The sequence below is a fragment of the Pipistrellus kuhlii genome, unplaced genomic scaffold (genome assembly GCF_014108245.1).
Source record: "Pipistrellus kuhlii isolate mPipKuh1 unplaced genomic scaffold, mPipKuh1.p scaffold_m20_p_7, whole genome shotgun sequence".
Classification (NCBI taxonomy): Eukaryota; Metazoa; Chordata; class Mammalia; order Chiroptera; family Vespertilionidae; genus Pipistrellus; species Pipistrellus kuhlii.
The window spans coordinates 1459228-1481541 of NW_023425573.1; the positions used below are offsets into that span (position 1 = coordinate 1459228).

The 22314-nt window shown below is 42.0% G+C and overlaps 1 protein-coding gene across 3 annotated transcripts in view; it reads right to left on the reverse strand.

Moving 5' to 3' along the window:
* Nucleotides 1-235: 235 nt before the first annotated feature.
* Nucleotides 236-22314, reverse strand: part of XRCC5 (X-ray repair cross complementing 5) — a 69852-nt gene continuing 47773 nt past the window's right edge. For all 3 annotated transcript variants that reach the window (XM_036421192.2, XM_045575369.1, XM_045575370.1), the window contains exons 17-21: nucleotides 11710-11819; nucleotides 9328-9424; nucleotides 6566-6633; nucleotides 1417-1491; nucleotides 236-450 (exon numbers count right to left, since the gene is read on the reverse strand). In XM_036421192.2, the coding sequence (XP_036277085.1) occupies nucleotides 436-450; nucleotides 1417-1491; nucleotides 6566-6633; nucleotides 9328-9424; nucleotides 11710-11819 (365 nt within the window). In that variant the 3' untranslated portion in view covers nucleotides 236-435. The remainder of the gene's footprint in view (nucleotides 451-1416; nucleotides 1492-6565; nucleotides 6634-9327; nucleotides 9425-11709; nucleotides 11820-22314) is intronic.

The following is a 22314-nucleotide window of genomic DNA, read 5'->3' on the forward strand; positions in this document are numbered from 1 at the left end:
AGGACATCCATGATCAGTGTGAGCTGTGACTGCTGAGAGGACCAGGTGATGGACCACACCTCCTGTGAGGACTGAGAAACTCACCCAGGGCCCTGCCCTGGTTCTCAACGAAAGCGCTTCATGGGGGCTGCCACCCGCACCAACATCCAGGTCAGGAGGAGTCCATTTTCCAGAAACTTCTAAGCACATGTGCTATGTACGGAGATCGGTAAGACCACAAGCAACAACACAGCAATCAGAAAACAAGGACACTTTATAAACGTGTACGCGGATAAATGCCCCTCAGGTGTATGTGCTCATTACACGCAGAATTAGGAGGTTCCTTCGCGCAACCTCAGAGACTGTCTCCAGAGCTTCGACCCCTCCAGGCTCTTCGGTGTAGAGGTCCCAGCAGGACAGTCAGGATGGTTTGTGCCGATCCCACACCTCCAGCACCTAAATCAGGTCCAGCTGCAACAGGAACAACAGGGTCAGAGAGGAGCCAGGCCACTGCTGCTCTGGTGAGTTCAATGACGATGCTCTCTTTGCGGGCAACACGCACGGACGTGCATTCTTGTCCACCACCAACTATCTCAGTAGTTAAATACCAAGTATCTCCTCACTGTAATGCTAAGAGCTTCCCCACGGAAAGCTGACAGCTCTTACTGGATGGCTGTCATGTCACGTGAGCCTTAAAGGCAGAACGTTCCCGCACTGGAAAGATGGGCACGAAGGCCAACACCGGTACACAGCCCCAGGCGGTCCAGAACCCCCAATGCCTGCCAGCCTGTTTGCTTACATGAAGTTGTGAGAACATTTAAGAATTAGGCTTCTTGCCGAAACCAGTTTGGCTCAGTGGATAGAGTGTCAGCTTGCAGACTGAAAGGTCCTAGGTTCGATTCCGGTCAAGGACATGTACCTTGGTTGCTGGCACATCCCCAGTAGGGGTGTGCAAGAGGCAGCTAATCGATGATTCTCTCTCATCGATGTTTCTGACCATCTATCTCTCTCTTCCTCTCTGTAAAAAATCAATAAAATATATATATATTTTTAAAAGAATTAGGCTTCTTAAAAGCTGGGTTTTTTTTATTTGTTAACCCATACGAATCACACTCTGTGTCGCTCACTTAGGCTGAGAGCAATTTCAGGAACTGGGCCAGTTTGCTACCACAGGAAGAGCCTCCCGGCTTTCTCAGTCTTTCAAAGAGGAGGATTACACTGGGTGAACTATGTGACTAAAACCACCGTGCACAGGGACTCCCACTATGAAATCACCTGATTAAATCTGTGATGGCAACAAGTAACAGTGCGGGAGCTTCCGGTGTGTGAGGAATGAAAGCACAAGTAAGAAACGAGGCTATGACCAGCAGCCTCTGTGCTACACTCACAGGTCAGACCGCTTCCAAGATTAGCCCCTGTTCGTTGGAAAGTACTTACCAAATCATCCACGTCACCACCTTCTTCAAAGAGGGCTGCTCTCTCTTCGTTTGGACTTTCTTTGGGGGCCAGAAACTGTGGACATAAAGGCAGTCATGATGCCAAAATGACATTCCTCCTCTCGAGATGAAGATACAAACCGCTAGCAGGGCCACAGGCAAACCTGAGACCTGCTCCTGATGGCTCCCAACAAGCGTCATCTCGCTATCCGCTCCTTTGTTTGTCTCTGGGTGAAAGACTCATTCGGAGGTTGAGCTGTCCACACTAACTAGTCACCGAGAAAGTGCCTGTGAGGAGGGAGACAGTGACCCTAGAGTCCCAGGAAGATGCCTGATGTTCTTGCTTGGGCCCCCAGAGGAGATGTGCGGGGTCGTTAGGGTTAAGAAAAGAACCAAACTCCCTAAACCAGTATGCCTTGGTCTCCTTTGAAGGGATCATAAAAATAAAACGTCAGAATTAAAGACTATAATCAGCTATTCTCCAACTCCTCTCCTCTTTGGGCAAAAGAGGTAAAAGGGAGAATTTCTCATCAATGATGTAAAACAAATAAATGGGTGAGCTTGGAGGTTATTCAATCCATTTTCTGGAAACACATTTGTGTTAGAAACTGTTTGGAAATCAGTGGATGAAGAAACTTCTTGTGTATCTGTCTGCTCAGAGCCGCGTCACAGGCCTGAAGCCTCTGAAAGGCAGAGCCATGGCAAAGCCAGGGCCTGAACGGAAGTCCTCAAGGACCTGGGTATAAAACTCAGACCTTAAAAGGCTAATGAGAGCCCTTGAAATGATCTGCACACCCTGCTCTCAGCCTGTCCCTCCGAGAGAGAGCAGTGGGGACTCCTTTTCTTCGAGGCGCGTGGTAAGCGCATCTAAGAGCGAGGTTTTATCAACCACTTATCTGTCCTAACACAAGACGTGATCTTCTGGCAGCACTGAGTACTGAACATGGCAGCAGAGCGGAGCCTGCAGAAGCGAGTGCTTTTAGGAGGGGAGGCAGGAGGTGAGCACGCATCCTATCAGCACTCCTTGGGTCAGTGTGCACAGAGCATGCGCGTGGTGAGCAAACCTGCCCGCCCACTCTGGCTCCACCCGAGAGGGAGAAGTGTAGCTGTACTTTCCTCACTTCCTCAACATGGAAAAACGCAAGAATTGCTTTCCCTATGTGTACATTCCTGTTATTTTTATGGTGAAATGGATATGATCGAGGCCCCTGAAACCTAAAACTTATAGACTCAAAATATGTCTCTTCAACAAGTCACCCTTTAAACATGAGGCTGTGCACAGCAAGTCTTAGAAAGCAAGTGCTGCACGCCTTCCATTCCTCACGGACAAAAATTCCCCCAGTTAACCAAGTGGCACAGTGCAGAACTGGGCGGTGCTCTTGTCAGCACCCTGGACAGTGCCCCTGAACTTGTAACCCCCAGTCAAAGCAACCCCACTATTCATTATCTTCACGCCAGACGGAGAGATTAAGGGATTTACATCTTTTAAAAGACATTTATGGATCTTCCCATTGCCCTTTGCTGACCCTAAATTGGACTGTGTTCAGTGCTACAGTCAATGAGAGAGAGAAAATGCTAGCAGTAGGGGTACAGTCTAGAACAGAACTGTAATGCAGCTTCCATATCATTAATCCTATTTATTTATTCTGGTTAATTATTAATGAATATATCTGAGGGTCAAATACAGATAAATAAGAAATCTACATGTGTATTTGTATACGGTTTATGTCTAAAGGTTATATACTCTGCTCTATCGTAGATTCCCAAATTAATTTTTATTTATGATTCTAATTACAATATTATAACTATTAAAAAAGATTTTTATTTTGTTTCTTTTCTCATTTCCCCTGTGTCAGTAATTTAATGGCTAAAGGATAAGATATCTGGTTGGGTGAAGAGAATAAAAAGTAGAGTTGTATTTTGCTCTAAACCTCTGTGAAGCCACAAATGCCCAGCATCTTCCAAATACAGACAAACTGCAGGCCAAAAGCTCTACCGGCCACTGCATCTTCTATTACCCTTAGCAACCTGATCCATGGTAGGTGCTTACTGAGGAAACTAGAAAATCCCTCATGTTTTTTGGCACACAGCCCTAAAAATCCATATTACCATCCTTTCCCCACCTGCAAAGCCCCTTTCACACTGCAATTAGAGGATAAATTGAGACAGGACTATCTGCACAGTAGGTTGGAGGTCTATATAATTAAACACAAATGGCACATCTCTGAGACTAGGCCAAATTCCTAGGAAGAGAGGAACATCAGCAAACAAACTTTCATCTCCATCCAGTGCGAAGCACCTGCAACTGAGTGTCCTGATAGAGCTGTTCAGCATTTCTGCGTAAGCAAATTGTGGCTAAAAGCTGGGCTGCCGTCCATTATCCTTCCCAAAGCCCCAGGCAAGGCTGATCTCTTACATGTATCACTCCTCCTCATCAGAGGGTTAAACTGCCAGTGATTTCCAAGCTGCACAGTGACAAGGAAGTGAGAGACAGAGCAGAGAATTCAAGGATGGGCCTGCTCTCTCAATAAAAGCAACAGTTCTCTGAAGGCAGCAATATGGGTAGGCATCAACTCGCATCTTTTGTTGTGCTCCCTCCCTCTGCAAGATGCTGAAAAGGTAGGAAAGAAATAGAAAGGGCACGTGGGTGACAAATTCCTTCCTCAGAGCGCCGTCACTCACTTGGGTCTCCCAGTGTCCTTACTCAGAGACCTTAAGTAGATGGATAAACTGTTACTTGTCAAGTACACAGAAATACAATCCTGGCCCCAAGCAGAGAAATGGAATCAATAACCTTTGTACAGAAATTTCCAGTTCTATCCCTCTGTAGAACTAGAAACTAACCATCAGCCTCTGCTCAGAATCTCACCAATCTACTGAGCACCATGTTCTCTTTCCAGTCAGGGATGAGGTGTTCAGAATTACAACCAACTGAAATCAGTTCTGCTGATATTAGAATCATGTAAGGACACCACCCCAGACACAGTCATTAACTGAAATTCCTCTCTATAGCTACATTATCAGACATCAAAATTCCTGATGGGGAGGCAACACAGAACAAACCTGACAATTTGCAAGAAGCGTATGATCCCCCTTCAGGTGTCTCTCTGCTTTAACTTTAACGCACTGGAACCACTGGGCTGTGACACTATGACTTTTAGATCAGTGTCCCTTCTTCCAAAAATTATAATATGCACTAAAGTCTCACCTAAATAATAGACATTTTAATGCAATAGTGACTAAGATTAAAGTATTTGTATTGACTAATTTTATTTGTTTAGCAAACACTGATTGACAAGCCTTCAGGCTATGTGGTGGTTAGTTTTAATTTTAGTTGTTAACTTAGCTAGGCCATGGTGCTTAGCTGCTGTGTCAAATGCCCATCTAGATGTCGCTGTACATGTGGTTAACATTTACAATCAGCTGACTTACAGTAAAGGTTCCCTCAATAATGTTGGTAGGCTTCATCCAATCAGTTAAAGGAATTCTACCTTAAGACTGTAAATAGAAATCCTGCCTGAGTTTCCAGCTTGTTGGCCTGCCTGACAAGTTTCAGATCTGCCAGCTTCCACAATCATATGAGCCAATCCCTTAAAAGAAATCAATCTCCCTTCTATCACACACATCCTACTGGTTGCCTCTGTGCAGAGCCCTGAATGATACAACCCAGTTAGAGGGTGAAATAAAGAAACAAATAGAAATAAAACACAGCCACTGAATGACATACCCTCAAGTACTGGCAGCCTTATAGTACGGATTATAGCAAAGAGGGTGCAGACAACCCCTCCTGAGACAATAATCAGAATCTTAAAGTTTGCTTCTAAAATTCCAGCATATTATTTCCTGAAAACAAAAGCCTTTTGCCAAAGTGCTTTAAAAAAAATTCTTGCATGTTTAGACTAACTGTTCTTCCAAACAACATTAGAGTTTCTACCAAATCACTCATAAAAATTCAAGGCGTTCTTGATTTGGCCTAAACTGAGCCATAAGATGACTATTTCCAGCCTTGTTCCTGCCATTCCCTTAACAGATTCCCGTCTGCCACTCCAGACCAAGCTCTCCCTCCATGGTACAGTGTTGTCTGAGCCTCACTGCCTCCCTCTGCTCCCTGTAACTGCTCCTCTGGGTTTCAGAGGACAGGGTGCTGTCTTACCATCCACCACAGTGCCTAGCAGACAGTCACTATTGCATTAGTGGCTTAGGTCACAACTGGCAGGATTGGGTCAATCAGTGACAGAAACTGAAGCTCAATGCTGTGAACCATACACTTTTGAGCTATGCAATCTAATTCCATTAAAATTTTATCAAAAACCACTGGCACCGGTTTGGCTCAGTGAATACAGCGTTGGCCTGCAGACTGAAAGGTCCCGGGTTCGATTCCGGTCAAGGGCATGTACCTTGGTTGCGGGCACATCCCTAGTAGGGGGTGTGCAAGAGGCAGCTGGTCGATGATTCTCTCTCATCGACGTTTCTAACTCTCTATCCCTCTCTCTCCCCCTCTGTGAAAAATCAATAAAATATATTCAAAAAATTTTTTATCAAAAACCTAGGTATAATGAAGGACCTACAGAGCCACACCTATTTGACTCATAGCTGAATCAGATTCAGTACTCATACACAACAGGGAGACCTTGACCTAACTATTTGGGTCAATACAAATCTTCTGGGTCTCACACATGGGTCTTTTTCTTACTGAAAACACCTAGGTGTGCCTTATGCTAGAACACCAGTGTTTTGCCACCTTGCTGCAAAATCACAAATTCAAAACCATGCTTAGGACCCATCTCAGACAAAAAGTACCTTGCGGGGGGAGGGGGGAGTTTGGCCATCAGTATATTTTGTAAAAAATAGCTCCTCAGGCAACCTATGTGTGGCCAGAATGGGGTCTGCACTATGGACGTCAGCAGCTCTGGAGCTACTAAAGCTGGGGTCACAGGAGAGTTCTGAAACATTACCACAGTCTACGGACACTGAGTGAGATTATAATTTCCCCCATAAGGATGCTGCAATTTGCCTGTATACTGAATAAAAATGGGTACACTAAAAATAGTTACCCTAAAAAATGTAACTTCTTCAAATAAGAATGGGCATTAAGAAAATAACATTTACTGCAATAATTGATCTAAAGATAGATAGGGAGCAGCCAGTACCTTTTTGCCTTCCTCAGCCGTGACAGAGCTTCCAGGGGCTTCATCTTTGGTGATCAGAGTAATTCCATCTACAAAGTAATGCAGAGTAAAATCTAAGTACAGAATCAACCCCAGTCCCACCTTCCTTTCCACCACACCTCCTCTCATTTAGAACTGGAGATTTTTAAAACTATGATTGTGCTCTTCTCTGTAAGGAATATAAAACTATAAAGACATTTCACCCACCTAATTCCTTCCATCTTACATTACCCTTTCTCCTAGTTTTGCTGTGTAAAAGTCACATTGCAAATGTCCTGTGAAGTCTTCCTTGCTTAAATCCAGACAGAATAATCTCTCCTGTACAAGTCTCAGATCACTTTGTTCATGCCTTTGAAATGGCTCTTATCCTATCTTACTGTGTATAACTTACCCTATATACATTTCATCTCTCCTATTGGGACGCTACACTTTTCTCTAGGGCAGGTTTTATTCATCTTTATATTCCCCTCAATGTAGTACACAGCAAAAGCTCAGTAAATAAGTGATAACTGAATGACTCTATACTCTGGTACCCAACATGGGAATCTGCAGATATTTTGACTTCCAGAAGTGTTACTGGCTATTGATGGAACAGCAGGAAGGCCAAGGTCGGGAGGAAACATCTCTTACAATGGCCACGTCTATCATTTAGCACAGCACATCAATTTTAGCTCAGTGAGAGCAAATCAAGGAGAAAAAATCTACCCTTTAGTTTTCTCATCTTCCTAAAATTTTCTCCTGCCTCAAATAGCTGATGCGTGAAATACTTTCAGAAAAGCACATGCATTTAATATCCATTTGTACCTAGAAATGGCACAAGTCGTGTGTATTCTCTCAATAGGATATAAGCTCTCAGAAAATATGTGTCTTGTGTATGTTCTGTTTCTTTTTGGCAAACAGTATGCTGGAGGCATTCAATAAATACCAAAACCAATCTCTTTCATCTGCCAGGTCGGCAGCAGAGACACAAGAGTGATTTGAGGAAGCCCCATTTGCCACCTATTCTGATTGCTTTTGTTCCCCAGTGCAGGAGGTAAAGGGCTGAGAAATGAACTGTCAGGGAAATGGTTGCCTGTGTGATGAAAAGCTGCACGTTAGAAGCTGGATAGATAGGTGTGTAACTCCTTCCCACAGAAATGCACAGAAAGCAGGCTGGAAGTAATTCTGGGGCCCTATTTCAAGTGAAAAGCTTCATACTTTTTAACATCGTTGTTTTTAATGGCTTGTACAGAATACTTGGGTTCTGAAAAAATATCAAGTCTGCTTAAAAAAGTGGGCAAAGGGCATGAAGAAAATCAAACACAATGCTTTAAAAAAAGTGTATTACATTCTTTCGAGGTTTTACTTGCACTGGCTACTGTAAATAAGTGAGGAACTGAGTGGCCAAATTTGGTTCCTGAAGATGCTGGTCTGCTGCTATGAGAAATCCAAGGACATGGTAATGAAAAGTAGCAGGTGAGGCCAAGGAACGTGCCATGGTCTAGCAGGACTCAAAGTATCTCAGAGTCTGGGGAAGGGGGCAAGTCTGCCCTCACAGCTTCTTTCATCTAACAGAAAGGCATGATCTTTGAAACAGGTCAGGCTATAGTTTCATGTGGGACTTACATGTATACTTATTATTTACCTCTTTGATTTTAGGCTTATTAAATTATTAGAGGCCTGGGCGGGGGGACGGGGGGCGGGGGGGGGGGGAGTGTGTGTCCCTCAGCCCAGCCTGCTCCCTTCTCCAATCTGGGACCCCTCAAAAGATGTCCGACTGCCCGTTTAGGCCCCATGGGATCGGGCCTAAATGGGCAGTCCGACATCCCTCTCACAATCCAGGACAGATGGCTCCCAACTGCTCACCTGCATGCCTTCCTGATTGCCTCTAACTGCTTCTGCCTGCCAGCCTGATCACCCCCTAACCACTCCCCTGCCAGCCTGTTTACCCCCAACTTCCCTCCTCTGCCAGCCTAGTCACCCCCAACTGCCCTCCCTTGCAGGCCTGGTCCCTCCCAACTGCTCTCCCCTGCTGGCCATCTTGTGTCCAAATGGGGGCAGGATCTTTGACCACATGGGGGCAGCCATCTTGTGTGTAGGAGTGATGGTCAATCTGCATATTACTTTTATTAGATAGGATAGAGACCTGATGCTCGAGTGGGGTTTGGCTGGTTTGCCCTAAAGAGTGTCCCGGATCAGGGTGGGGGTTCCCTTGGGGCATAGAGTGGCCTGGGCAAGGGGCCTGTGGTGGTTTACAGGCCTGCCCCGCCCCACTTGGTGACCCAAGCAGAAGCCCTGGTATCTGGGATTTATTCATCTTCTACAATTGAAACTTTGTAGCTTGGAGTGGAGCCAAGCCTTCTGCTTGCTCCGTGGTGGCAGGGGATTTATTTATCTTCTATAATTGAAACTTTGTAGCCTTAAGCAGAGGCCTGGGCTGGCCAGGGTGTGTGGAAAGCTTGGCTTCCTCCATTGCCAGGGAAATCCAAGCCTCCCTCCTGCTCTATCTGTGGCCACAGCCATCTTGGTTGTGCTAATTTCCATGCTTGCTCCTGATTGGCTGGTGAGCGTGGCTTGTGGGTCTAGCGAAGTAATGGTTAATTTGCATATTACTCTTTTATTAGGCAGGATGTTTTTAGTTCATTGAATCCTGAACTGTTCCCAAATACACAGCAAAAGTCATCAAATAACACAATATATATATTAGAATTTGTATTTATATTTAGAAAAAATAGCATCAATATTTGAAGAAAATGATAGCTTACCCTGAATGATGATTTCCCAGAAATGATTTAATTGTTTAATTTCCACTTTCTCTTGAAGGTCTTTCAGGAAATTGTTAAAGCGCTGAACTTCTGAAAACTGTGGGGACAAGTCAGAGCAAATATAAAAATAAGTCCTCCCAGGCCAAAGTACTATATATATACTGAATTAGTCATTTATAACAGACAGTATGTATATTACAATTATACATGTATGTGTATATTTATACATATTAAATATGTTATATATTTGTATATAGTATTAAATACATATAATATATATCTATAATATACATATTTCTTTGGTAAATGGAAAACTATTATTTCCAATTTCAATTTCATTTGATAGGAACCTGAAACCTTTCCATCTGTGGAAGGAATAAAACCTCCCAGAACCACACAGTTTTTTAGTGGCCTGGTACTTTGTTTTTTAACTTTTAATACAGACATATTCAAACAAAAATAGAGAATAACTCATTGAATACTCATATGCCCATTATTCGGCTTCAACAATTATCAGCTCAGCCAATCTTCTTTCATCTATACCTTCACCTTCTCCCACAAATCTGACTGCTTTGAAGAAAATTTCCATCATATTATTTCATCTATAAGTATTTCAATACACAATATCTAAAATATATATTATTTAAAATGTAGTCATAAAATGTAATAATTCCTTAATAGAAGCAAATAACGAATCAGTATTTATATTTTCCCAATCTATACTAATAAAAGTTAATATGCTAATTAGACTGGTCAACCAGTCATCTTCTAGATGTATGAATTCCTTCCCAGACAAAGCCATGGTAGTGGGGGCCAGGGCAGAGGCAGTTAGAAATGATCAAGCCGGCAGGGGAGGGCAGTTGGAGGTAAGATCTGGCCAGCAGGGGAGGACAGTTAGGGGCGACCAGGCAGGCAGAGGCAGTTAGAGGCGATCAGGCCAGCAGGGGAAGGCCATTGGGGACAAGATTAGGCCAGCAGGGAAGGGCAGTTGGGGGCAACCAGGCTGGCAGGGGAGAGCAATTGGGGGTGAGATCAGGTTGGCAGGGGAGGGCAGTTGAGGGCAAGATCAGGCCAGCAAGGGAGGGCAGTTAGGGGCAATCAGGCAGGCAAGCAAAGAGGTTAGAAGTGATCAGGCAGGTAGGCAGACAGGCAGGCAGAGGAGTTAGGGGCAATCAGACAGGCAGAGGCAGGTCGGCAGTTAGACATCCCCCAAGGGGTTCTTCATTGTAGAGGGTGCAGGCTGGGCTGAGGGAACTCCCTCCCCACCCTTATGCATGAATTTTGTGCACCACCACTAGCTATTCCAGAAAACATTAAAAACATTTTTTTTTTTTTTACAATTAGGAATGTCTTTATATAAAGATTAATTGATATAATTTTAAAGTCTCTTTTGATTTTCCTCCAACTCTTTTTTTGTTTTTAAAGAAATCTATCATCAGCTACTTTTCAGGACAAGTTGTGGCAGGAGTACACAGAAATGTCTTCAGACGCCATCTAGCCGTGTTACTTAAAAAGCAGTATTTCTTTATTGCCATTTTCCACTTAATGAAATCTTTTTTCACCAGCCTGAGTCACCGCCATCTTCTTCTGACTCTACTCTGCCAAAAGTTTTCCTTTTATCTGTAGGGCATTTGGGTCACCTACTACTAAATCTCTTATTCTATTCTAACTGTAATCATTGTCCCATTTTTTATTCTTTGCAAGTATCTAAATTACTCAATAATTATACTGCTCATTTATTCAGCAAATATCAATTAGTACAAGACATAAGAACTACAATTTTGCCTACTTTTATCATTTAAACTTGCTTACTCTTGCTTAGAGCTTATGCATAAAAGCCTAGAAATAATTTGGAAGATTTTTGAAGTGTTTTATAAACATTTCCAATAAAATACACCAACAAAAACCCACACAAAAGGCAGGATAGAGGTAATGAGTAATTAATTTTCAGTGTTCTTTTACACCCTGGCATTCAGATCTCTACTCCTGTCTTCATAAAATCCTTCTCAATAATTACACAATATATATTTCCCATCAATACCCTTAAATAATTAGTCCACCCTTTACAATAATGACTGGAACACTAGGGGTACAATGGAACTCTCCTGCTTGCCTAATAGAAACCATACAGCCAGGGCTATAACATAACCAAAAGCTCATTCCCAGGGACAAAGCATTCCACTCTTCCATCCATCCTTATCCCCAGAAATGACATTGACAGTAGGATGAGTTAGTCATCTCCACTTCTCTTGGCATACATTTGCTATTCACAGTGAGACTGATTGTTTCCAGAGCCCAGGCTTATTTGTGGGTGCTATATGCATCTCCCCTGTGATGATGGCCCACGGGTTAGGGTGAGGAGATAGGCTAGGATAGTATTACCTGAATGGCTTCTTCCCTGAAGGCTTTGATGCAGTCCATGCTCTTCATAAAATACGGTGTTTCATTAGTATCCAAAAACTGTTCAATGTGACTTATTAGCTGGCGACTCGCTAGAACACAAGACAAGTTTTATTTTTCTCTATTCAAGTGATGCTTGTTAGAGAGAATACATCCTTCTGTGTGGCTATCTTTTCTGGAGATGCAAAATGCTGATACTAGATGTCTTTATTTGAAAAGTTTGGGTGGTACATGCTGATATTTGCCAAGAAATAAAATTTAATTTCTAAAATGCTTAAAATTATAGCTAAATGTTCTATTTGAGACTTCAAATACTAAATTGTTGAGTTTTAATAAAGTTATTGGTTTTGCTTTTTATTCTCCCTTCTCTAGAATTTAGGAACCATTGGGATAATTTACAACTGCCTTTACAGATATATTTATAAAAGATAGGTCCTCTAGTCCCTCCCCTAATTATACTTAAGATAAATGTCAAACAGAGCAAAACAGTAGAGAATAATGAGGCAGGGACACCTCTCTACTAATCCCAGGTCAAATTAGGAAAGACCAGCCTCGTCTTAATTTAATAATTCCTTTAGAATGGGAAGTCATTGCTACATATCTTCTGCTCTCAGCTGAACCCAAATAATCTCTATGCTGCTCAGCAGTCTACAATCCATAATAAACACTTAATAAACAATAACTGTCAGCCAGCAATGCCATAAATGCTACAGAAAGAGAAAACACATTCATGTTATCATTTCCAAGGTGGACTGCAATTTGGGGCTGCCTTCTAGACAGACAAACAATTCTTCAGTGTATAAGCAGAGAAAAACAGAAATACAACGTCATCAGGAAACTAAGCTGCTGAGCAGGTTAAAACTGACCCTTACATCTGCACAGAAGAACAGACCATGGAGACACGCACCTTCATGGCATAAAGGCTCCTTCTCATTCAGCCCCAGAAACCACTCCTTAGGGCTGGCAGCAATTCATGCTGAATGACAAGATGTTCTCAGACTGCATGTCCGCCCCGGCCATGGCCTCAGCTGAGCACTCTAACAGTTATGAACGTGTGCGTACAATACTAATGGAAAGTACTTTCAAGGCTCGCCTATAAGGGCCACTAACTGAATCACAGTCACCTGACCAATGCCAGACGCCTCATGAAAGACAGGAAACTCAGGGCCACCCGCTTATTTCCTAAGGCTCTTGCAGCACGTGGAAAGGATTATAAACTGGATCAAGTATTTTCCAATATAAGAATTTTGCAGCAAGAGAAAATGTGCCTGGTAACAATTTCATCTCTTCTACCAACTAGGAGATTATGATCTCCATTATAAAAAAAAAGTGCTTAACAAACTTGAGGGATTAAGGAAACACTTCCTTGCAATTTTGAAAATCTTTACCCATGTATCCTTCCACAGTACATTAATATCCAACAGCAAGTCAAAGGAAAGAAAGAACACTTGGATGGGCCTTTTTAAACAAGGTAAACAATACAACCCTGATTAGTAGGCACAGCAGAAAGCCACCGACAGAAAGAAGCTCAAAGCAACAAAAGCTACCTCTCTCTTGCAGCTTGGAAAGGTGAAGGAACAAATGCTTGATATTTCCTATTCCACTTAAAGCAGGCTTCTTCATCAGACAGTTTGATATAAAGTTCATTCAGAGTTATGTATCTGGGCACAAATAAGAGCCTTTCCAGGTCATGGCAGTAATCCCAGAGGTTCCAAGTTTCTCATTTCCTTTGAATGAGAACGAGGGATCTTTCAAACACTAATGCAAATGTTCCTCAATGCTTGATTTAGTGGTCATTTTCTTTAATTTAATCCTGGTACATATCTATTGTGTAACTGCTACGTCTAAGATACTATGCTATGGTCTGTGGAAGATTCAATTGAGTTGAAGATAAGATTCTTGCTTTTGAGGAGTTCACACTCTAACAGAGACTATAACACACATGCACATAAATAATAGGTGGTAAAAGTGAAGAATGTTGTGGGAATATATAAATTGATACGAATTTTTAAAAATTGATGAATTAACGTTTTTTGTGTTTGTTTTTTAAGCTGGCAGTGAAAAATAAAATTTAGCTGTCATAAAGCAGGAAACAGATTGAGCAGAAGTTGGGAGAACAGAGATGGAAAGCAATGTTACGTTTGAAGAAAACAAATAACCCAGTCAGTATACGGAGTCCATGGACAGGCACACAGGAAGAAACAAGAGGAAAGGGAGCTGGTAAGGAGGCTAAGAGGAAAAGGACAGGAGGGATAAAAAACAGGAGGCTACAGTGTCACAGAGAAGAGAAGCTGGGAAGAGCAGGGTTGTCTGCTGTGCCATAAGGTATTACATAAATAATGTCACATTCTATCTCTCTATATAAAAGACCAGGGACCGTTATGGTGGAATGACCAGAACGACCACCCCTCGGGGGCTCCCCCATAGATTGCCACAAAGAGGTAGGCCAGAGCCACGAGTCCTGGTCAGGTCAAAACATTCAACACCATCCAAAGGGCCATACACTGAATCACACGTGGAGCAGCTGCCGGGACCCACCCCCATACCCCGTTCGGCACACACAGCATCAAGCCCTGCCCGCCGTGGTGATGGGTTATGATGGTGTGTGGGTGTGGCAACCGCCTAGGCTTTTATTAGTATAGATTTAGTACAGATAGTTTTCTTGTTTGCATATTAGACTGTTCTATGCTTTCCTTCAGCAGGTTCAGGAACATAGATAAACATAGCCAAACTTTCGACAGACCCAATGATTACAAAGAACCGGATTTTTCCCTTCTAGAAACAATCAGTCACATAGTCTGAGCATCTGATCCATGTTTCTGAATTCTGTCCCTCTCCCTAGAGTATTTTGAGTTTGCTGACTATAATGAATCATTTAAAACTAGCGAATACATATGATGCTTTAATACATCGAGTATGAAAATGGGATGTGAATAAGACTTCCCTTCCCAAATATAGTGGCATTTAATATTTTCCTGCCACTTTTAATAAAAGTAAAATTCAGAAAAGGCTAAAAATAATATCCTTCTCTGGCTAAATTATGCTTTGACTCCCCCTTCCTCTGGATCCCACAGAAAGGAAATGCTGATCATCAGGGTGTTTTTGGCTGCTTCTCCATCAATTACAGGGCTAAGGAATAGTCTGCCAGCCTCCATACTCAGTAAATCCACTGCTAATTATTACCAAAATGCTTTTCTGAATTAGTTAAAGGCTCAGGAACACTAATTAGTAGCCAATATAAAAAATGGCCAAGTCAGACAAGATCTGTCTTTTTATCTCAATGAGTCTTCAAAATCAAAATGCCTATTCTGAATTTCAAAAATGTCTGTTTTGGGTTTTGAGGTTTTAAATATGGGCATTATATATTAACCTAGCATCTTAAGAGTACAGACTGCTGATACACAAAATTAGTCTCAAAACAATAATACTGTAGTGTTATATTAAAATGCTATCCAGATTCAGAAGGGTTATGTAAGAGGACGTTTTCTTGTTTAATCTGAAATGTATGTTCTGCTTCTCTAGAGAAAACATTCAACACCATCCAAAGGGCCATACACTGAATCACTTCTCTTCTTGTCGTCCAGTCACAAGGACCCAAACACCCGGGGCCACATGGTTGTCGGCCTCTGGCTTTACATTCACTCACTTGTGTATCAAGCTCATTTGTGAGAAATGCCAAGATATTTCTAACAAAGTGAACGGAAGTCATTTACTGAGGGTTTCTTCCCTCCATCAGTCAGAATCACAAAAGCAGTAGATTCACTCATCTGTCACACACTACACCTAAAGGACTGGAAAGCTATTTCAAATGATTCTTCTGAACCCAAGCATCATTTAAGATGTTTCCCAATTAATTCTTCTCATCATCTAAATGCCTAACGTGAATTTTGCTTATTGAAGAAGAGCACATTTTGCAGTCGGCAGTTAAATCATTTTTAAATGTTAAGAACAGATTTACATAACCAAGTACAAAACATCTTTACAAACAAAATGAAAAAGTGACAATAAATGTCAAGCATCTAAATAAAATAAGCACCTGGTCAGGTCAATCACTAAGAAAAAACAAACGAACAAAAAAAACAACACATTATCAGCAAATAAAACTCTAAGCAAGTAGTACAATCTGCCTACAATTAAATCTCTGTGTAAATTATAACCACTTTTTAAAATCATAAACTTACAAGTAACATTTGCCTGATTAAAAAAAAAAAAGTCTCTTTTAGCACAGGCAACTAAAACAGAAACGAATCACAAAGAGGCTTCCTTATGTCTCTTTACTATCCTGTCCTATATAATATATATAATAAAGAGTTACTATGCAAATGGTCATCTCCCCTCACGCCATCATGCCTTAACAGCTCAGACACTCAGCACTGGGGAGAGAGGAATGGGCACCATCCAGTCACAAATGAGCTCATGGGAGAAGAATGGGGACCAGCCAGGCTGTGGCCCGGAGAGGGACAAGCCGCCCACCCCACAGTCCTGGGTGCCAACGGCTGCACCTGCGGCCTGGAAGAGGGACAAATCACCTGTCCACAGTCCCCTGCAGCTGCGGCTGGCCTGGGTCCTGAGTGCCTGTGGCTGACCAGAGGGAGGGAAGCCCAAATCCCAAGTGTCTGTGACTGGCCAGAGGGGGGAATCCTGAGTCCTATGTGTGAGGTAAGGCAGAGGCAATCAGGGGCAATCAGGCCAGCAGGGGAGCAGTTGGGGTGATCAAGCAGGCAGGCAGAGTTGGTTAGGATTGATCTGGCAGGCAGAGGTGGTTAGGGGTGATCAAGAAGGCAGGCAAAGGGGTTAGGGGCAATCAGGCAGGTAGGTAGGCAGGTGAGCAATTAGGAACCACTGGTCCCGTATTGCAAGAGGCAGGTGGACATCCCGAGGGGTCCCAGGTTGGAAAGGGTGCAGGCCGGACTGAGAGACTCCTCCCATGTGCACAAATTTCGTGCGTCGGGCCTCTAGTAGGATATAAATTGGCCACTGTGGCTAGAGGCTGTGTCAGGACCCAACAAGAATAATAGAAATCACTGAATATTTAACCCAGAAAGTTTAATGCAGGCAATTATTACACAGGTAATGAAAAGCTATAATGACAATTGAGAATGGTGCTACTACCCAAAGGTTAGGAACAGCAAATAACCCTTAGCAGACCTTTGGCAGTGTGTAGAAGAGGAGAGGAGAGGGAAGCAGAGGGGAGAAAAAAAGAAAGAAGAGTGTACCTAGGCCTCAGGGGGTTCAATTTAACATATTTGTACTTAAATTTGTACTTAGAGTTACAATATGTAGGCTTTCTACAATTGGGTCTCACCCGATTACAAAGAACCAATGAGAGCCAAAACCATGGAGGACTGCCTAACACATCGGGTGGAACCCAATTGTGGCAAGCCTACATGCTGTAACTTTATAATTAAGAAGTATAACTGTCCAATGGGGGCTAAAACCATGGAGGACTGCCTAACACTTAAGGGAGAAAGAGAAATACCCTGACCCCCCCCACCCCCCACCCCGCTTTTTCCTTCCCACCAATCTCCCACCAGGGTCTTCCATTGGCTGAACCCAGTAGGAAACCAGTAGATGTGGAATCCTGGGAAATGTAACCTGCTCTTCCCTCCTCCTCCCTTTTCTGGTGCTCAGGAAAAGGGTGAGGAGTGGACCTAGGAGCTGGGGTTCAACATGTTATAATCCTACTAGAGGCCCAGTGCACGAAATTGGGGCAGGGGGGTTCCCTGCACCCTCTCCAATCTGGGACATCCCTCTCCCAATCCGGGACCACTGGCTCCTAACTGCTTGCTTGCCTGCCTGCCTGATCACCCCTATAACTGTCTCTGCCTGCCAACTCAATTGCCCCTACCTGCCCCACCCCTGCCAGCCTGGTCACCCCTTACTGCCACCCCCTGCCAGCCTGGCCATCCCCAATTGCCCCCTCCACTGGCCTGGCTGCCCCTCAGTGCCTCCCCTGCCAGCTTGGTCACCCTCAACTGCCCCCCGTACTGGCCTGGTATCCCCTCATGACCCCCCTGCTGGCCTGGTCACCCCAACTGCTGCCCCTGCTGGCCTGGTTGCCCTTCACTCCCACCCCGTCAGCCTGGTCACCTCACGCAGCCTGCTGTTCAGTCGTTTGGTCATCCCTCAGTAACCCCCTGCCAGCCTGGTCACACTACCCAGCCTGCTGTTCAGTCGTTTGGTCATCCCTCACTAACCCCCCCTGCCGGCCTGGATGCCCCATGCAGCCTGCTGTTCAGTGGTTACTATGAGGGCGCTCTGACCAATTTGCATATTACCCTTTTATTAGTATAGATAGAGGTGGACACCCCATTTAATGCACTGAATATTTCCAGGAAATAGAAATTAAGAAGGCATTCTTTAAATAATAAGGGAAGATAAATGTACAGATTTTTTTTCTTTTTTTCCAACAAGGTAGGATACAATGAAATTTAGTAAGAAGTTATTGAAAAGGTTCACAAGCATATTTAAAGCTTCCCCCAGCCATTTAAATGTTTTTATATTTCTACAAAAAGTTATATAAAAAATATGACTTTCATTTCTACTTCAACATCTTTAGAACTACATACACTTCTCTTTCCTCCAGATTTAACATTTGAAACACAGCAGAGATGCCACACTGTGTAGACTATGATGATAAACCAGAGGAACTAAAAGTAGCTGAATCTTTCTGGGGTGTCATGTCCTTTTGGACATCAAATGTATTACTTCTTCTAAAAATTTAAGTACAAAAAAAAGGTATCTAAATATTTTCCTTCTAAATGAAAAAAAGATATGCCAATTAATTTCTTAAATATCTTTCTGCTTCTATTCCAAAAGAGCTCAGATCTAAGAATGTGTGCTTCCTTGGTCTGATATTCTTATTTTTCATTTTTGTAGTCTTTAATGAAAGCCTTATTGGGGAAAAAGAAGTCACTGGGGCAACAAAAGAAACTGAGAACTAAGAAAAAAGTAGAAGCTTTTTGAACCTGAAAAGGGTATTCAAATGTTATCTTGTTTTTGAGCAGCTTGCCTGTGAAGGTGACACGGCCCTGTCCTGCTCTTTGCCCCTCACCTGTCCTTTCTCCTTTTAGAAATTGTTCTGTCAGAGTTTAGCCCGACTTCCTCACCTGCCAGGCAGAAGGAGTCTGTGGATACCACACAGAGAACACCACAGCCATATTATGCATGACCAGCCATACAGGAAATTGCACTAAGGTACATGAAGTGCTGACCACCTCAGCCATAGAGATACAGCCTTGGTTGTTTATTATTTTTTTCTTACCAATAACTAAAAAAACTCAATTAAAACCTCACCATTTAAACTCCACAAGTTCAATTACAGCCCATTTTTTTCATGCTTAACGATTTTCTCATTAAATCTGTAATTTCTTACAAACTGCACTAATAAAAGTGAAGTCCTGCTGAGTATTTCCCTCCTCGGTAAATGCAGCCTTTTCATTGATGTGTTAAATTAAAACCCCAGGCACAAGGAGCAGAGTAAAGGCAAAGTCTTTATTGTCAGAATCCACTCCTGCAGACTATGAGTTCTCTGTTTTATTTTTGTTTTTATTTGAGCTAACTGTGAGTCTCTTGGTCTTAGCATACTCTAAAAAAATAGATGAAGGTGTAAGCAATTGAGAAAGTAGAGAAATGGCATCCAGTTAGCCTACTGGTTATAAGCACACTTCATGTAAGATAACATTATGACAAATCTTTTTCATTCTGTATGAATAATATTTTTCATCTTAAATAACTTGGTGTTTAAGACCAGGATCTATTCCGAAGTCAGCGGGAAAATTTTATTTCCTGGTCAGTGGGTGGGTTTCATGACATTCTATGCTCTTTAATTTTTTTTATTAAAAGCATTCAATCTAACTATTAAAGACCCACTGCACATGTCCCACGAAACCTGAAGGTTATCAATTAACATTTACAGGGCATATAGCAGATAACTTAAAGACCAAAGAAAATCCACTTTAGTGTGACTAATTCCCCCAATCCAGAAAGGATTGCACTTAGAGGACAAAACTGGGACATGAGGCTAAGGTACGAAAGAAACTCAAGGAAGATCTTCTCATCAAATGAGAAGCTGATTTTTTCAGCTTGTTTATGTAATGCATGTGCCATATGCTTGAAAGTATGTGGTGGGGGTGGAGGTAGGAAGTAGAGAAACAAAGAAAGAAGGTCTCCACAATTTTCTAAGGTCCTAGGATTCTAAAACTTGGCAAAGCTCAGTAAAATAAAAGTGAGATAGAAGAATTAAGAACCTCACCATCTAAACCTGATCCCATTCCAGATGGGCAGTAGGAGGGAGGCAGAATGCAAGATGACAGTGTTTGGTTCTGTAGCAATTCTACAGTATCCGTCTAGCTTCATACCTGAGTGGATGTCATCAAGCTAATGCAGAAAGTAGCAGAAAAAAACCAAGCAGCCAAGAAGAGATGCTCCGAAACAGGAGACCAATCTGGCATTGGGCTCCAATTAAAAGCTGGTAACTGAATGGAACTGAAATTCCAGTATTAGCTGAAGAGCTACAGTGAATGATGAGTCAGACTCCACAGCAAGGAGAGAAGCAGGTGGCCACTGACTGACTGTGCCGTCGTGGATGATGGAGGAGCAGGAGGCTGGCACACAATGCTTTATGAGACCTCGAAAATTTGACTCATTCCTTGCAGGAAATATCAAGTATCAGAAATTTTAAAACAACTGTACTCCATGTGGTAAATCTTTCTAAAAATTGATAAATAATGATGTTCAGTGTTTATACTAGTATAGTACCTTTCCTTTAAGGACCCCTCAGATCCTTTTTTCCCCCATTTAATTTTTCCCTCTATCTTTTTCTGGTTCTGTGAAGAAAGTTACACATTGTAAAGCTCAAAATATAGCCATGTTACTTTTCTCTACTTCTTTTTTGATGGGGCTAAAACTTATGAAATCATCTTACCTGAGAATTAATTCTGCTGTAATTCAAAAATTCAAATTGTTATTATTCACAAGCACTGCTTTGTTAAAATCAACAATGGAAAGAAATGAAAAAATTACTATTAGCCAGAAGCACTTAGAAAAGGAAAGCAGATGGAGGTTATTTGACAGCAGACTAGCAGCGGCATCTTTGATAATGAGTCATACTACAATAAAATACTACTCGGTATAGGCATCCTAGGATATGTTAACTCTTAAATCACAAGCATCTCTTTAGAATGGGACTTGGGAGTGAGGAAAAAGAATGAAGCTTTGTGGAAGGAACATCATGAGCAAACACACAGAAGCAGGAAGGTCACTGTCACAAGGGTATTAGCAAGAATACAGTTTGGTTTGGGTCCAAGGTTCATAAAGGGTACCTGTGAATGGATCTGGAATGGCAGGGTGGGAACGATCATGGAAAGCCTAGAATGGGGCATTAATTTTAAAGACATGAGAATAATTAAGAAATGATGACCCATAATTAAATTTGTGCTATAAGAAGTTAAATCTAGACAACATATAAGATGAGTTGAACGAGAACAACTCCAAGGATAATTAATATAGAAGAATGCTGTAACTGTCCAATGTGAAGTAATGAAAACCTGAATTAGAATAGTGGTAGTTAGGATGGAAAGAAAAAGACAGATCTAGAAAATGATGAAAAATTAGAAGAGAATTAGAAATGGGTACAAAGTGGAAAGAAATGATCAACAGTAAATGGGAATGGGGGGGCGGGTGCCCCAAAATGTACTGCCAATGGCTATAGCCTCAAGTTACCATAATCTAAAACAGGTTGGCAACTGGTGGTTCGAGGACCACTAATGGTCCGTGATGTCTGAAAAGTTGGTGACTGCTGTCCTAAAAATAGTTAACCATCTTGACTAAAACAGAGAGCATTAATAGGGTTATTCTAATGAAGAAATGGTAAGAAAGCGAGGTAAGGAGTGTGGGTATCAGGAGGCTTTGGAAGAGAGGGGGACAATGAAAAAGGAGACTTCCCCCTTTTAACTTTATGTATAACTACATTACTATTTTTTTTCCAATGAGCACATACTTATTTTTTAATGAGGAGAAGCCACAGGAGCAATTAAATCATCTTGTGACATAAAAGAGGCTCTCATATAAGTAGACAATAAAGAACTGTTTCTATTCCTAGTGAGTCCTAAATGGAAAGACATTTTTCATGGGTTCGTATTTATTTATGATGAAGCTCAAAATACTTGTAGTTCATTGATCTTTTTTCTTTTATTCTTTCTGAACCACTTCCTTTTTTCTGTTTATTACTCATATACTTAAAGGGTAGTATTAAAAAGGACCTTAGAAAGTATTTAATTTCACCCACTGTTCTCAGGAAAGTCTACCAATTTGAACCAGTTTTGCTACAGGCAAATTTTATTTTTGGATTGTAGATTCAACCCTCCCTGTAATTAAACACATTTAAAATTCTAATATGTGAGCCTTGCTGGCTGTATTATAGTCCATCTAAGGAGTAATTAGAAATGGGAACAGTTACAGGACAATCCAACCTTAGCTATTCCATATATCTTCTTCTCAGTGCATTAGATAAATAATGAATCAAACATAATAAACCCTGAGAAATGGCACCAAAGAAGAAACAAATGAAAGGAGGAAATAATGAAT